We start from the raw sequence: 17,489 nt of genomic DNA, 5'->3' as shown, positions 1-17,489 counted from the left end.
TTACTAATTTTTTTTTCTTAAATTATTTTACATCTTTACCTTTTTCACATTTGTCTCCAGAATATGGTGATTTGCAGCTGCACTTAAATCCAGTTGAAGTAACATTACACGTTCCGCCATTTGCACAAGGTTTGGGCGTGCATGGATCTTTGAATAAACCGAATAATCAATAATCATGTTTTCATTTTAAATAATATAAAAATTAAATTAAAAATGTATTTTATATCAAAAATATTAGTACAGGAGTAATGGAGAATGAGAATGAATGTGGCGCGAAATAGGTAGAATAATTGTTGTACCTCAAATTTCAATCGAATGTTGAAAGAATGCGTTGTGAATTATTTTATCTTGAAAAGTTAGAGTTGAAGACAAAAATTATAATTTTACGAAATGCAAGATAGGGTCACGAAATTATTAGTATGCTTTTTTGGCAATTTCGATTTTAAATTTTACAATGTATTCTGATTTCAAATTTTCAATTTTAAAACTTACCGTAAAGTCTCATTTATGTTTAAAATATACAATGGGTTTCTTGGTCACCGTTTTCATTATATATTTTCTTGTTTCTTGTCAAAAATGGAGAATTAATTATAATTGAGAATTAAACAATTATTAAGCAAAATGAAGAAAAAAAATGAACGTATAATCGATATGCCACGATACATTAACAATATAGACAAGATAAATTGAAATTTCTTTTTTATTTCCTGAGAAAACAAAGGAAAGAGGTGATTAAAAGTTCGTTTCAACTTTGATTGGTATGAAAAGAATTTTAAATTATACACAGTAAATCTCAGAAAAAAATTTAAAATCCTCCACATGGAACAAAAGTGATGCTTCCAACGCCTTTCTTCAAGGTCTTGATTTCAGTTTTCTTAATCATCCCCTGAATAAATTTAACCATTAAGACAATCCCCTCTAAGAAAGGCTTGAATCTTTTGTGAGAAAATCAGAAAGTGCATTTCTAACATCTCACACTTTCTTTCTATTAGCCCAAAATATGTGAGTTGTTATTTGATAGCATTTGAAAGAGAGTGCCTCGAGCTAGAATATGTAAAAACTAAATGAAAGATTAAAAAAAAATATCTTTAGAATTTGAGCTATCGTCATCATTTTTCTTTACCGTTATTGGTTTTCATTAAGTACATATTAGCTATCATCTAATATAGAACATTTTTTTAATATATTTTTGTTCCTAATTCATGAGGAAAAGAGAATTAAAGCTTTCAAATAAAAAAAAATATCTTACTAATTTTTTTTTAAAAATTATTTCATAATTTTACCTTTTTCACATTTGTCTCCAGAATATGGTGATTTGCAGTTGCACTTAAATCCAGTTGAAGTAAAACTACATGTTCCACCATTTGAGCAAGGATTCGCCATGCATGGATCTTTGAATATATAGAATAATCAATAATCAGATATTAATTTTAAAGGTAATATAAATCAAATTAAAGATGAATTTTATATAAAAAATATTAGTACCCGACTTCTATTTAGAACCAATATGTAACCCAACTTCTATTTAGAATTTACAATGTATTTTGTGGTCACCGTTCTCATTATATATATTCACGTTTTTTTTTAAATGAAAAATAGAGAATTAATAGTAAATTGAAATTCGTTTTATTTCACGAGAAAACAAATAAAAGTTAAGTGGTAATTAAAAGGACTCTTCAACTTTGATAGGCGTGCGAAAAAATTTTGACAGTTCTAGAAGTTTTTTTTAAAAAAAAATTAATACGCAATAAATTTCAAAAACCATCAAAAATCCTATATGAACAAGGTGATGGGTTGAACGCCTCTCTTTTAGATCTTCATTTCAATTTCCCCAATTATTCCCAGACGAAATTTAACTGTTAAGACAATCCTCTCTGGGAAAAGTCCTGAAACTTTCGAGAGAAAATCAGGAACCGCGTTCCTTATACCTCCCAATTTCTCTCTTTTAGCATTAAATTGTTGAGTCATTTGATGGTGTTTGAGAGAGAGTTCCGCAAGCTAGAGAATTTCAAAAACAAAATAAAAATTTTTTAAAAAAACTATGTTTAAAAATTTAAGCCATCGTCATCATTTTTCTTTACCGTTATTGTTTTTTATCGTGTATTAGTACATATTAGCTAATCTTCTAATACAGAACATATTTAAATATAGTTTTGTTCCTAATTCACGAAGAAAAAAGAATCAAAACATTTAACAAAAAAATTCTTACTGACTTTTTTTCTTAAATTATTTTATTTTTTTACCTTTTTCACATTTGTCTCCAGAATATGGTGATTTACAGCTGCACTTAAATCCAGTTGAAGCAACTTTACATGTTCCGCCATTTGCGCATGGGTTGGCCGTGCATGGATCTTTGAATAAAAAGAATAATCCATAATCATGTTTTAATTTTAAAGGTAATATAATTCATATTAAAGATTAATTTTATACTGAAGATATTTGTACAGGGTAAATGGCGTATGAATGGGTCACGGATTTGGCAGAACAGTTATTGTACTTCAATTTTCAATCGTTTTTAAAGTAGTTATATTTTTCCTTTAGTTGAAAGAATGCGTTGACTGATGATCTGCGTCGTTTATGGTTCTGACTTCGATTTTTAATTTTAGAATTTACAAAGTATTTCGATTTTGATTTTCTATTTAAAATCTGACGTTTAATCAGATTTATATTTAGAATTTACAATGTATTTCGCTGTCACCGTTTTTATTATATATTTTTCTGGTTTCTTATTAAAAATGGAGAATTAATTATAGTTGGGAATTATAAAATTATTAAGCAAAATGAAAATAAACAAACATATAATCAAAATTCCACGATATATTAACAAAATAGGGGAGATAATTTGAAATTCGTGATAGTTTGAAGATCTGATTAAAAGGACGTTTTAACTTCGATTGAAATGAGAGACATTTTTGATAATTCAAGGAATTTCAAGGAATTTCTTTGATAATTCAAGGAATCTTTCTACAAAAATAATACTCAGTAAATGTCAAAAACCACAAAAAATCCCTTATATCGAACAAAAGTCTTGCTTCCATTGTCTTTCTTTTAAGTCTTTATTTCTATTTCCCCAACAATTTTCTACAATTTCCTCAATCATTCCCAGAAGAAATTTAACCGTTGAGGAAGTTGCACTTAAATCCCAGTTGAATTAACTTTACATGTTCCGTCATTTGCAGAAGGATTCGCCGTGCATGGATCTTTGAACAAAATAATCAATAATTTTTATTTTTATTTTAGAGGTAATATAGATTAATTTTTTTTAAAAAAATAGTATGCAATGAATGTTAAAACTATTGCATCTTGCCTTGCCATCATGTTTAGGACTTCAGTTGAAAATTAAATGTTGTGTTCAACGTTTTTCTCTTTAGTTTTGATTTCTATCTATTTGAAAATGTAGATTTTAATTTTAAAATTTTCCTCTTTTTCAGTTCTGACATCATGTTTATTACTCCAGTTGAAAATTAAATGTTCAAACTAGTCGGAAAATTGTCCAAAATTATATCGTTGACAAGTAATGATTTATAAAAATATATTTTGTTTGCAACGGAAAAAAATATAAAAAATATATTAACTTGCATTACCATTCTGCAAAAAGTTCTAGTTAAATGTTTGTGCCAATTAAAAAAATTCAACTAACGAGAAAGCGGTGAAACTTTTGACTAACATTAAATTCTTTCGGCGATAATATAACAAGAATCTGTGCTCATAGTGTCTATGAAATAATTGAAACCTGCGTTGCCATCTCTACGAGGCGATATTAACGCTGTAGATAGCCGGAATATGATCAAAGCTTCGATAACAATAGTTTACTTTCACTGACACAAAAGCGAGATAATAAAATGAAGACAGTAAAATAGCGCTTGTTGTCTACCCCAACGCTCTTCTGAGTATTCAAAGTAGTGTAAAACTTAGTTTCACTTCCTGAAAAATAGTGTACCACTTAGAAACCTGTAATTTTGAAGATTGAAAATTATAGGTGAATCTCAAAACAATAAAAAAATTTCCCATTTGATGTTTATTTTCAAAGTGTTAATCTTATAGCAAAAAATACGATGGTGGATGCTCTAAAGCTTTGAAAAATTCAACTTTATAGTTCAAATTTGTCATGTTGTGAAAGAGCTAATTTTCTTGGATGACATCAAGGTTTTTTTCTGAAATTCCGGTTTGATTGAAAGCTAAGGGTTGTTAATATGCTTCTGAAAGCATATTATTTTCCTAATAATACTTTTTTTAAACAATAGCCATTTATGTACACTTTAGCGAGGAATCGGAAAATATGTTTAAAATATTATTCATTATTTTGAAACATACCTGTCAGACATGTTGGTCCACTGAAGGGCTGCTTGCATTTGCAAGTGAAGCCTTTTTCATTAAAACTACAAGTTCCACCATTTTTGCATGGGTTTTCAGAACAAGGATCTGAAATTTTTTAAAATATGCTATTTATAAACTGTTAAGACCAAGTAATAAACATTTGATGTAATGGAATAAATGATATCAAAAACTAATATCACAAGGTTTAAGGAATGTTGGAAAAATATAAATCTTAAGCATGTATAAGCAACAAGTCAAAAGAAACTAAATTAAAGAGCTTCTAAACTGATACATCACGCTTAATTTAATTATGTAATTTAACTATTTGAAAGAAAAAAAGCATTCTAGCAAAAATATTTTTTCAGTTTATTAAAATATTTTTCTATAATCTCGTAATATTTACTTCATTTCTTCTATATGTCTTTTAATTAATTTCGAACACCTTTTTTATTTATTTAATATTGTATGTTTTGAATTTTAAAGTACAATATTTTTATTATTTTTAATAATTTCTCCAAACATAATTAAAAAATGTCACTACCTTTTTCACATTTATCTCCGGAATATGGCGCTTTACAGTTGCATTTATATCCATTTTCAGAAACAGTACATATTCCTCCGTTTTTACAGGGATTAACTGTGCATGGGTCTTTAAAATAGAAGAAATAATTATAATTATATTCGCATTTTAAATAGAAAATATTTATGTTGATAATAAATTTTTACTCTTTTCGCATCTTTCTCCACTGAATGGAATTTTACAGCTGCATTTAAAGTTGTTTCCAAATACATTGCATGTTCCACCATTACTGCATGGTTTACTGGAGCAAGGATCTGAAAAATGTAAAGCCTGGATATATTTTATTATTCAGCACATTTTATTGTTTTATAAGCTAATAAACCTTATATTTTTTGTTAATAAAGCAAATTTGCTATTTACAATGAATTTCATTAGTTACTGATCTCTTTATAAAAAAATACTCATATAGAGTTTATCATTGAAAAACAAAAAAAAGTTCCCACTTTCTGAGGTGACACTTTCCCTTCTGTCCCTCTTGAAACTGAAATTTTTAGATACTTTATAAATTAAATTATAATGCATGATAATTTTATTTTTCTAGCAAATAAATGCTGTAATACTACTTATGAAAACTATTTTGATATTCTCTGAAGAGAACATTTTCTGTCTTGTTTCCCCCTTAAAATTAAAAGGTTTAGGTACAGAGTGACAATTATTCAACTGTATGAAATAAAACCCTCATAATTTTTAAACGGTTTGTATGATAAATTTCAAACTTTGTGGCTGGCCACCAGGTATGATAGGAACCAGTATGCGCATGCAACCTGTTGTTTTCGGCTATTCGAATGTGAAAGTGTCGAGGTCGCTGACGGCATGGTGACTACTGAACGATCCATGAAGATTTTGGGAAATGATTTCATCCCCATCCTCCAATGTGCCCCTAATTCCGACAAGATAGACGGAGTTAGATAGACCCCATCAGACCAAGAGAGTGTTTGATGTCCCGGGTGAGCATTTTAGGGACAGAATTCTGGATCTGGGGAACCCAAAGGCCACAGAACTGGGGCTCACTTGGCCACCATGTTCTTCAGATCTGAATACATGTGACTCATTTTCGTGAGGCTGTATTGAAGAGAATATGCACTGAGTGACTTAGAAATTTTCTTTTTCGTTAACCTTTTCGAGACGGGAGAGTCATAAATGTATTCGTACGAAATCAGAGTCAGGATGGAAAAAAAGAAACTATGTAGAGCAGAATTTTTTGCAAGAAATCCAGTTTTTCTTCCAAATTTTAAATCTATTGAAATTTCTTGAATATCAAAGTTTTTTTTTTCCAGATATTTTAATACTCCATGATAGGCCTGAAACTAACTTCTGGTTACCTAGTGAGTCAACAAAGGAAAAGTAGCCACTTAAACAAACAACTGGTCACTTTTTCTCATTGTTTTGTTTTTACATGTTTCGAAAATTATTAAAATTTTTAATATATATGAGTACATCAAAGCAGAAATACTCTGGAAAGCAGAATTTTCATTTAAACGTCCAAACTCTCTGTTCAAAATTTTTATTTTTCAGAACCCATCACTTTTTGATGAAAAAATTCACGTGGAAGGAGAGTTCTATAAAAATTCACATTTTTCAAAATTGTAAAGTATACTTCTGCCTCTCTAAATATTTTTTAAATCAAGCTTCTTAAAATCAGCATGTTTAACTAAATTTTGTCAAATATTCATATTATTTTTCATTCAGCTGTCTTATTATAACACCAGATTATTTCTAGCATAATATTTTTTAAATATTATTTTATCCAAGCAAAAAAAGAAGTTTGCTAAAAGTGGCTACTAAATTCATATATCGATATCAGTCTCGTACTCATTATATTTTAGGGAAAAGTGGATACCATGTTATTAGAATCAACTGGCCACTGCCAGGCAACTGAAAATTAAAATTTTTAGATCTACTTGATGATATTAAATGATAGCAACCTATCCATTTCTGAAAAAAAAAATAAAGAATTAATTTTAAAACATTGTGCTTACCTATCAGACATGTTGGCCCACTGTAGGGCTGCTTGCATTTGCAAGTGAAGCCTTTTTCATTAAAACTACAAGTTCCACCATTTTTGCATGGGTTTTCAGAACAAGGATCTGAAATTTTTTAAAATATACTATTTATAAACTGTTAAGACCAAGTAATAAACATTTGATGTAATGGAATAAATGATATCAAAAAACTAATATCACAAGGTTTAAAACCCATTAAGCGCCAAGTCTTCCATTTTGGGAACCTTTGTTCAAGAATTTTTTTCTCGCTGAGTAATTCACATGCATATTTTTTTATATTTTTTTATCGACTGTTGAATGTTTTTAGTTTTATTAGAAATTTTCACAGAAGGTTCGAAATGTAAATTGTTTTTTTAGAAATTGCCCAAATGTAATCAAAATCGCTTTTTTTACTTCAAATGAAAATAATTTCAGAAAAAAAATAATTTTTCAAGTAGAATAATTTAAAAATATTGAATATACAAAACAATTGTTCTGTCATCATATAGTCACCATCAAAATTTTAAAAAATTGATTTAGACCGATTTTACAGTTGTTTATTTAAAGAGGTCCCAAAATGGGAGACTTGGCCTTCTGTGACTAACACCATCCTCAACACATTTACATAAAGGCAAATATTTATGAATTCTTTTTCGTCATACTTAGTACCCTCTCTTTTGTTGTTGAAGGTCAAATATTATCAGTGCAGGTATTGAATTGCTCATTGTGACCCCTCCCATTATCCATTCTGTCACATAGAATGATTCAAACTGTAAGATAAAAAATAAAATTCTCAGTATTTAGATCTAATCGTTCGGTGAGTGTGGTTTTTTTTTTCTAAGGAACTTTTTAAAAGTGATTCGCAGGTTTTTAACTGTGCAGCAAGCATTGATTATATGGAAACATTAGATACTGATAAATTCTCAGGTCATAAATCTAGTTTTACGTGCTTGTAGTATTATGTCTGCGTTACAACAAAGAGTGTTACGTTGTAAAATGGAAAGACAATAAAATTGTATTCCTGGCATAAAATTTTGAGGGAATTGAACCAATAGGACGTGTAAAACGTTGGTGCCAAAAGTCCAGGTAGAAAACTAATTTACCTCAACCTGGAATAGTTGCCTCATATAATCAGAACATGGGTGGTGTTGATATTCTTGACCGATATCAGTTCTTACAGACCAAAAATAAATTGTAAAAAGTGGTGGTGGCCCATTTTTAAAAACGTTCTTAACATGGCTGAGGTAGCAGCATGGAGGGTTCATCGTGAGGTTAATGTACAGATGTCAAAATTAACATTTCTTCGCGATGTAGTCATGGGACGGACCGGAGACTTTGCCTTATGGACTTGGACCACATGGGCAAGTAAATACCAACATTCGATTTGATGGAGTTAATCACTTAATTACACAGGCTGGTAAGCAGTCAAAATATAAGTTGTGCAAAAAGAACACCCCTTTGTGTTATGAAAAATGTAAAGTAATGCTTCACAAAAAGTGTACAATTTTGTTTCATACAAAAATGCAGGCAAATTTGAAGAATAATAATAAAACTGGTAAAAATATTTATGAACTATTTTGCTTCTTCGTTCAAGCATGTTTATTTCAAATTTTACTTTATTAATCCCATTAAAATATATTTGGCGATTTTTATCAAAATATATGCAAGTAATGAAACTAAACGTTTAACTTGTAGCGTAGTGTGTAATTGAGCTATGTTAGTCCCATTAAACGCCAAGTCTCCCTTTTTGGGACCCTATTATATCTTTTAAAAAATTAAATTTTTTTAAAAAATTTAAAGCTAATATGATTAGAAATGTCTATTACTCCATAAAATATACCAAAATTCCTATTTTTTATCAACGGTTCATATGGCGGCGTTTAATGGGTTGGAAAAATATAAATCTTAAGCATGTATAAGCAACAAGTCAAAAGAAACTAAATTAAAGAGCTTCTAAACTGATACATCACACTTAATTTAATTATGTAATTTAACTATTTGAAAAAAAAAAGCATTCTAGCAAAAATGTTTTTTCAGTTTATTAAAATATTTTTCTATAATCTCGTAATATTTACTTCATTTCTTCTATATGTCTTTTAATTAATTTCGAACACTTTTTTTGTTTATTTAATATTGTATGTTTTGAATTTTAAAGAACAATATTTTTATTATTTTTAATAATTTCTCCAAACATAATTAAAAAATGTCACTACCTTTTTCACATTTATCTCCGGAATATGGCGCTTTACAGTTGCATTTATATCCATTTTCAGAAACAGTACATATTCCTCCGTTTTTACAGGGATTAACTGTGCATGGGTCTTTAAAATAGAAGAAATAATTATAATTATATTCGCATTTTAAATAGAAAATATTTATGTTGATAATAAATTTTTACTCTTTTCGCATCTTTCTCCACTGAATGGAATTTTACAGCTGCATTTAAAGTTGTTTCCAAATACATTGCATGTTCCACCATTACTGCATGGTTTACTGGAGCAAGGATCTGAAAAATGTAAAGTCTGGATATATTTTATTATTCAGCACATTTTATTATTTAATAAGCTAATAAACCTTATATTTTTTGTTAATAAAGCAAATTTGCAATTTACAATGTATTTCATTAGTTACTGATCTCAATATATAAAAATAGAGTTTATCATTGAAAAACAAAAAAAAAAGTTCCCACTTTCTGAGGTGACACTTTCCCTTCTGTCCCTCCTGAAACTGAAATGTTTAGATACTTTATAAATTAAATTATATTGCCTGATAATTTTATTTTTTTAGCAAATAAATGATCTAATACTACTAATGAAAACTATTTTGATATTCGCTGAGGAGAACATTATCCGTCTTGTCTCCCCCTTAAAATCAAAAGGTTTAGGTACAGAGTGACAATTATTAAACTGCACGAAATAAAACCCTCAAAATTTTTAAACGGTTTGCATGATAAATTTTAAACTTTGTGGCTGGCCACGAGGTATGATAGGAATCAGTATGCGCATGCAACCTGTTGTTTTCGGCTATTTAAAGGTGAAAGTGTCGAGGTCGCTGACGGCATGGTGACTACTGAGTGATCCGTGAAGAATTTGGGAAATGATTTCATCCCCATCATGTGGTTCATGCAAGATGGAGTTAGACCCCATCAGGCCAAGAGAGTGTTTGATGTCCCGGGTGAGCATTTGGGGACAGCATTCTGGATCTGGGATACCCAAAGGCCACAGAACTTAGGCCCACTTGGCCATCATATTCTCCAGATCTGAATACTTGTGACTCAGTTTCGCGAGGTTGTATTAAAGAGAATATGTACAGAGTGACTTAGAAATTTTCTTTTTCGTTAACCTTTTCGAGACGGGAGAGTTGTAAATGTATTCGTACGGAATCAGAGGCAGAATGGAAAAAAAGAAAATATGGCAGCTTAAGTTTGGTTTTGGCTAATTTGACAGGCTTATTTTTCACTTTACTTTAACTCTAGCACATCTGATCCATGTAGAGCAGAATGTTTTGCAAGAAATCCAGTTTTTCTTCCAAATTTTAAATCTATTGAAATTTCTTGCACATCAAAGTTTTTTTTATAGGTCATGATATACCTGAAACTAACTACTCGCCACCTAGTCAGTCAACAAAAGAAAAGTAGCCACTTAAATAAACAACAGGTCACTTCTTCTCATTGTTTTGTTTTTAACATATTTTGAATATTATTAAAATTGTTAGTATACATGAGTACATCAAAGCAGAAATGCTCTGGTAAGCAGAATTTCCATTAAAACGTCCAGAGTCTCCATTCAAAATTTTTATCTTTCGGAACCCATCACTTTTTGATGAAAAGATTCACGTGGAAGGAGAGTTCTATAACAATTCACATTTTTCAAAGTTGTAAAGTATACTTTTGCCTTTCTAAATATTTTTTAAATCAAGCTTTTTGAAATCAACATGTTTAACTAAATTTTGTCAAATATTCATATAATTTTTTATTCAGCTGTCTTTTTATAACAGCAGATTATTTCTAGAATGATATTGTTCAATTATTATTTTATCCAAGCAAAAAAAGAAGTTTGCTAAAAGTGGCTACTAAATTCATCGATCGATATTAGTCTCGTACTCATTATATTTTAGAAAAATGCGGATACTATGTTATTAGAATCAACCGGTCACTGCCTGGCAACTGAAAATTAAAATTTTTAGATCCACTTCATGATATTAAATGATAGCAACCTATCCATTTCTGAAAGAAAAATAAAAAATGACTTTTAAAACAATGTGCTTACCTATCAGACATGTTGGCCCACTGTAGGGCTGCTTGCATTTACAAGTGAAGCCTTTTTCATTAAAACTACAAGTTCCACCATTTTTGCATGGGTTTTCAGAACAAGGATCTGTAATGTTTTCAAAATAAACTATTTAAAAACTGTACGAACATTTTATGATAAGGAATGGAAAAATCCTATCAAAGTATAATTTCACAATATATGAACTATAATGAATCTAGCGTTACAAAACAAAATCTGCCATTATACACAAAATGAATATGTGAATAATATTCTGTACAACCTTTTTCACACCGTGTTCCATTATATGGAGCTTTGCAGTCACATTTATACTTATTAGGAGATGTGGTTCTGCACGTGCCTCCGTTTTGACACAATTGTCTATTATAACAGACATCTATAAAGAATTATAACAAGGAACATATATTAACAGTAAAAATAATAGCCTGTAGGTTATTAAACTTTCGACCCCAATTAATTAAAAAATACAATTAGCGAAAACATTACATTCTGCAATGAGCTATCAAGTATGATTGCTTTTCTTTCAATAAATAAAAAACAAATATAGCAAGATTCTAAAGCATCTTTTCTAGCAAACTCAATTTTATTTAAAGATTCACACACGTCGCACTTCGAATTTAAAGATTCACACGTGTGAATAAGTGAAGCAACTTTTTATTGCAAGCGCTGTTACTTCAAATATCATAATTTTAGAGGTTTTCAAAAACTTGAGTTTTAGTAGAAGTCAAGGTTGTGCTAGAGCCGTGATGGTTCAGTGGTTAAGGCACTGAGCTGTCATTGTGATAGATCGGAGTTCGATCCCCAGTGGCTGCTGGAAGCCTACTCGGCAGAATATTGATTATTAGCTTTTCTTTGAAATAAAAATGACCTTTGCACAGTGCTGACCACATTGCCATAATCACGCAGTCGGTCATAAAATTGGGAAGTCTCAAACTCCATGAGGATTCATTTCCCTCCTGGTTCACAATGGGCTGTTGCTGGAATGCTTTACAGTACTGGACTATGAAAACAGCTATTACAAGGCACTTTTTAAAAGCTTTATTTAAAAAACGTTATTTGAATTGATCATAGATAATAGTCAATGAGACATTTTTCAAAATTATCGCGTAAGCAAGAAGGGTTTGCTAAACTTTGGTTGCCTAAAAACTGAGGGATCAAAAAGTTTTCGAAATCATTCTTATGTATTATTTGTAAAACAAGTAATTTTGCATGCACATAGTTGATAAATGTGCCAAATATTATTAAAACTATGTATTGCAGCCTTTAATTCACAGGCCTGATGCATTAAAATAATTCGAAGAAACCTCAGCCTTATTTATTGCACATCTGAGCTAGGCTGTAAAAGTTATAGTTATAGAAACGACTTTCAAATTTCAATTCCGATGCGCTTAATGTCTTTGATGTCCTTAAAAGTTTCATCTTAGGAAAATTTTTCTGTTTCAATATCCTGCTCCCAAAAGCTTTTTCTAGAGATTATGACGAATAATCCATCTCCACATCTTGAGAAACTAAAACACCTGCTAAAAGAACAAAGTTTAGGATTGCATTGCTAAGTGTGAGGATTACTTCGCAAAACTTACTAAAAGAAAAAGTTTAGGAACGTCCAGATCTCTAGGAAAAGCAGTAAAAGTTGTTTCTGAAAATTTTACATGGGAGTACAGAAACGTACTGGTAAGTGGAGGTTACTTCGTAAGATTAAACTGGTATCTAATTCACAATATTTTCAGGAGTTATTTGATCAATACCGAAAATTAATTGGCGCACTTTGTATAAAGTGAAAAATCTCTACATCCAATATTTCACCCAAATATTATGGCCGGGGATTAGATTAAGATACATTATAATAGTCAATGGATCTGACATTCCCAACATTCATTTACTAAACAATTTCTGATTCTTAAAATAACAGGCTTAAGCAAAAAAAAAGTGTGCAAACAATTTTACTTACAAACTTTTAGTATTTTGATTTTCTAACATGTTTCTATGTTGACCTAACATGTTACTTTGTGACAGAATAATAAGTGGAGTTTTTCATAATGGATGTAGGAATTGATAAAGAGTATGAGGGACATTTTAGTGAATTTTAATAACTAAGCACTTAAGTAATTTATGTTGAAAATGGGAAGTGAAAAATATTGCCTTTGTTTTTTGTCTGCAAGTTAATGATTTAAAAAAAATATATGAATCCTTAACTTCAATTTGAAATATATTAAGTAAGTGTATTTTAAATTTGAACTGTTTGAACCCATTTAAACTGGTTGAATATTAGCATTTGCATTCTTATAACTTCAATATGCTGCCAATAAGGGTATTTTTAAAAGTTGCGGATTAACTATTTGTAGTCAATGCATTTAAAACCTTTTTTCACTTCAAAACAAAAGAAAAAAAAAGCACAAGTCTGAGCAATGTTTAAAAAATTGATTTGCTATTTTGTTTAATTTTTGATTTACCTTTCAGTTCACAATTTTTCCCAATGTAAGGAACAGTACAGTTGCACTTGTAAGAATTATTTTTGTCTTCTATGCAGGTTCCTTTATTTTGGCAAGGATTCGATGAACATGCGCTGACTTCATTTGCAAAAGAAAAAGAAAAAGCCAAATAAATATGAAGAATTTATAAGATAATGAAAGTAAGACACTATCCAACATAAAATAGTAAAGAGAAAAGCGCACAAAAAACACATAAAAATGATTGTTTTCAATTGAAAAGGATATTTTGTATAGTAATCAATAAGTTTATCATATCCAGAGGAAAACATAGTCTAAATTATACATATAGTGGATGGTGATATCTTCGAGGGTGGATGGTAATTTCTTTTTCCATATATTTTCTTCTACATTATTAATAGTTACATTATTATTAATACTTTCTAACTAACAACTTAGATATTTGGACTGGACTACATTGCCTATGTTACTTTGTCACAACTTATTTCCATAGGTTTCGTTTCTTCTGTAGAAGCAAATGAAACGTACATAACCAAAGCTGCCAACTTGTACGACCGTTGAGAAACAATTTTCGTCGTGGTAGCAACATTAGCATTTTAGCGTATTAAATATTTAAAATTTATAAAAAAAAATTTAAACTACCATGACAAATCAATAATTAAAAAAGTATGAATATAACATCTATTCGTTAGCTAGATGTCTTAATAGTTGTAGTTTTAAAAAGTTCCCTCCTAACTAAATTTTTGTTTTACTACCACTTGGTATAATCTTTTTCAACGACCGTGCAAGCTGACAGGTATGTATTTTGTATTTGATTAATATTATACCACATACATATGTTATGTGAACTGACAACCATGAAACAATTGAAAATCTCATTAAAAAGTTGCAACTTGTAGAAACTTGTGAGCTCCTGTCATACACAATTCATTTATCCCTTTCATACCAACAAGATATCTAATATACTTATTGTTATATACTTGTTTGCAATTTTTTTATCTTCCCTACACTGATGCAATAACTTTTGTGAATCAATTCCTAAAGGAAATGAAACTTACAATGAGTTATATTCAGAAGCTATTAGTAATTTAAAAATTATTTTAAATTCCATAAAACGGCTACTAGCAACGAGTAACACTAATTCAATGACATTTGTTAGCAGAATTGAATTTTATTTTCACTTAGAATTAAAGAATTTTAGTTTAACTGCTCAGTTTTTCAATCAACATTAAACAGACATGTACACACTCAGAATGAAAACTACTAAATTGGGGAAAAAAATGCCTTTTTGTGAGCATATTTTGAGGTATTAAAACACAATTACACAAAAATAGACTGAAAGCACAGCTAAAAAAAATGCGGAAAAATCACGTGCCTGAATAACAAGATTTTAGTTCCACATTATAAGTTGCATTTTAGGTCGCATCATATGTCGCATTGTGACAAAAGCAATGGATACTGTTCAAAAAAAAGTTCTAAGATATCATTACTCACAGATAACTAGCATAAAAGCTTTTAAAAATATAAAAACTGATTTCCTTGAAAATCTAAGAGTAATCGAGACTATTTTCAATCATTGTTAAATTAAATTGCTTTTTCAAAAGCAACTTGGTCTTCTGATGCTGGCTCTTCACCTTTAGATGAGATACTGAGGCACAGACCAGGGCTTCATGTCCTTGCCGCTATACTGGGAGAACTTTGCTGACATCCCAAAATAATAAAAGGTTAACCTTTTGCTTATGGTTAGTACAACTAATGGTGCAGAATAGCGGGTGCTATTTGGTGCCGTAGGCAAAAGATTAATAGAAACTGTCTTTCCATGAATGAGTTTCAAAATAGTGTTCAGAAAATATTCATTTCTTACCATCAGTTCTAGAGAAAAAAGTGAAAAATGAACATGACAAAGGAAATATATTGTTAGTGAGGGCATCGATTAAAAAGTTATACCATTTGTGTGTCACCTATTAAAATTGGTAATGGAAATGTGGTTCTACATCTCATTTAGTCAAAGAATTATTGTAATTAATTAAGAATTATTATTATAATTATTTTAATTAATTAATTAAAAATTATAATAATTATTAATCATTTTATCACCCAAATATAATATTTAAGTATTTTGTTGAATACTTCACGAATTCATATTATACATTAAGAATATACACTTACAAATGTTTTAAATTAAATATGAACATAAAATTGAATATTAGAATCATACTTCATAACTTCATTGAAGTTAGTCATTCTAATAATATTGAAATTAGTCACATTTATCAACAATCATTAATTAAAACCACTTAAATTATTTGTAAATTGCAAAAAAAAGAAATGGTAATTATCAATCCGTATTAAATCATCATTAAGGACTGACATAAAACCAGATTGAACATCATGACAATAAGAAATACGACAAGCAATAGATTGTATCAGCAAATGAATAAAAATTGTAAAAATCACTTTATATAAAAGTTACACAAGTAAAAAGTGAACACTTGTGATAGCGTTATGATAACAGTGGCAATAGCAATGCCAACATTCATGCTTATAGACAGGTAAGAGTTGTAAACGTTAGCAATGAAGAGTATTAAGTTATACATTATCTTCAATGAATTAACTGGGACTTCGAATTTTCGATAAGAATGTAAGACATTCCCAAAAGCTTTTAAATCATTTGTTCTGTCCACAACCCTTTATCCTAGACAGTATTAAACATAAGCAGCAGCCATTGCGTGAGAAATTTCCTCATTCAGCTCTTCAATTGCTACTAAATTTGGAATTGCTGCGCATTGCTATGTTCTGGTGACAATCATAAGCAGCAGCAATTCAGTGACAAATTTTCTCATTAAGCTTTGAAATTGCTTCTGAAATTGGTATTGCATCAGTTTGCTTTGTTCCGGTCCATCCATAAATAGTAGTCATTTAATTACAAATATTTCCATTAAGCTCAGCAATTGCTACTGGAATGGTGTTACTGCGCATTGCTCTATTCCGAAGGCATCCATAAACAGAAACCACCCAGTGACAAAATTCCCAATTAAGCTCTTCAGTTGCCACTAAAATGATTATTACTGCACGTTTCTCTTTTCTGGAAACATCCCTAAACAGCTGAAATTCCATGACAAATTTCTGCTTTACGCTCCTCATTTGTGAGAGAAATTAATATTACTGCGCTTTGTTCTGTTATGGAAGTATCCGTTTCTTCACAACTAATTAATTAGATACCTTTACTTATAACCTCTAACGACGGTGCTACTATCCCATTATATTCCTAACGCTTTCACGCATGCACACTTCTCTTTTGAGCGTTCAACAAAAAGCATTGAAATACAACCTTTTTCACAGAGTCGACCAGAATATGGAGGTTTGCAGTCACATTTATACTTATTAGGTTTTGTTGTCCTGCAAGTACCACCATTTTTGCACAGTTGTTTATTATAACAGACATCTGAAATTACATTAATGCAGATGAATACTGTAGAAAATGAATAAATCTAAGGAAGCCATAACTTTCAAGCGCATATTATTATTGTAAAAAAAATAGAAATAATAACAGCTGAAAATTAAAATTATTATGCGATAGAAACTAAATTTTGTTTAAAGCATATGTAGTGTTTTTAACGTTTAGTTTAATAATACAAGTATATTTGTACGACATGAGATACTAATAAATATCCGCAATTTTTTTTTTATTGTATATAAATTTAATGTATTTTTAATGTATATAATGTACCTATATATGAAAACATTCCTTATTTTTCTTAACTGCACTTTCTTTAAAATTATTGGATCATAAATAAGAAAAAAATAGCAAATCTTCAAATATTTTTAATTCATATTTTAAAGCAGTTTCGAGGTTTTTGTATGTTGGTCATTA

General features: G+C 29.7%; 1 protein-coding gene across 22 annotated transcripts in view; it reads right to left on the bottom strand.

Annotated features, from left to right (window-relative positions):
- LOC107442536 (uncharacterized) overlaps positions 1-17,489 on the bottom strand; it is a 287,072-nt gene that overhangs the window by 90,179 nt on the left and 179,404 nt on the right. For 12 of the 22 annotated variants that reach the window (XM_087163362.1, XM_087163373.1, XM_087163363.1 and 9 more), the window contains 12 exons: positions 13,619-13,735; positions 11,431-11,544; positions 11,148-11,255; positions 9,278-9,385; positions 9,093-9,200; positions 6,877-6,984; positions 5,044-5,151; positions 4,859-4,966; positions 4,315-4,422; positions 2,244-2,351; positions 1,284-1,391; positions 40-147 (listed from right to left, as the gene is read on the bottom strand). In XM_087163362.1, coding sequence (XP_087019488.1) covers positions 40-147; positions 1,284-1,391; positions 2,244-2,351; positions 4,315-4,422; positions 4,859-4,966; positions 5,044-5,151; positions 6,877-6,984; positions 9,093-9,200; positions 9,278-9,385; positions 11,148-11,255; positions 11,431-11,544; positions 13,619-13,735 — 1,311 coding nt within the window. Of the gene's footprint in view, positions 1-39; positions 148-1,283; positions 1,392-2,243; positions 2,352-4,314; positions 4,423-4,858; positions 4,967-5,043; positions 5,152-6,876; positions 6,985-9,092; positions 9,201-9,277; positions 9,386-11,147; positions 11,256-11,430; positions 11,545-13,618; positions 13,736-16,946; positions 17,061-17,489 lie in introns of all 22 variants that reach the window. The other 10 variants (XM_087163374.1, XM_087163377.1, XM_087163381.1 and 7 more) reach the window with 4 other exon arrangements.

This window comes from Parasteatoda tepidariorum, chromosome 5 (genome assembly GCF_982258835.1).
Source record: "Parasteatoda tepidariorum strain Cologne lab strain chromosome 5, Ptep-v5.0, whole genome shotgun sequence".
In the NCBI taxonomy this organism is placed as follows: Eukaryota; Metazoa; Arthropoda; class Arachnida; order Araneae; family Theridiidae; genus Parasteatoda; species Parasteatoda tepidariorum.
The sequence above is the reverse complement of the archived record's forward strand: the minus strand, read 5'-3'. Positions and strand labels throughout refer to the sequence as shown.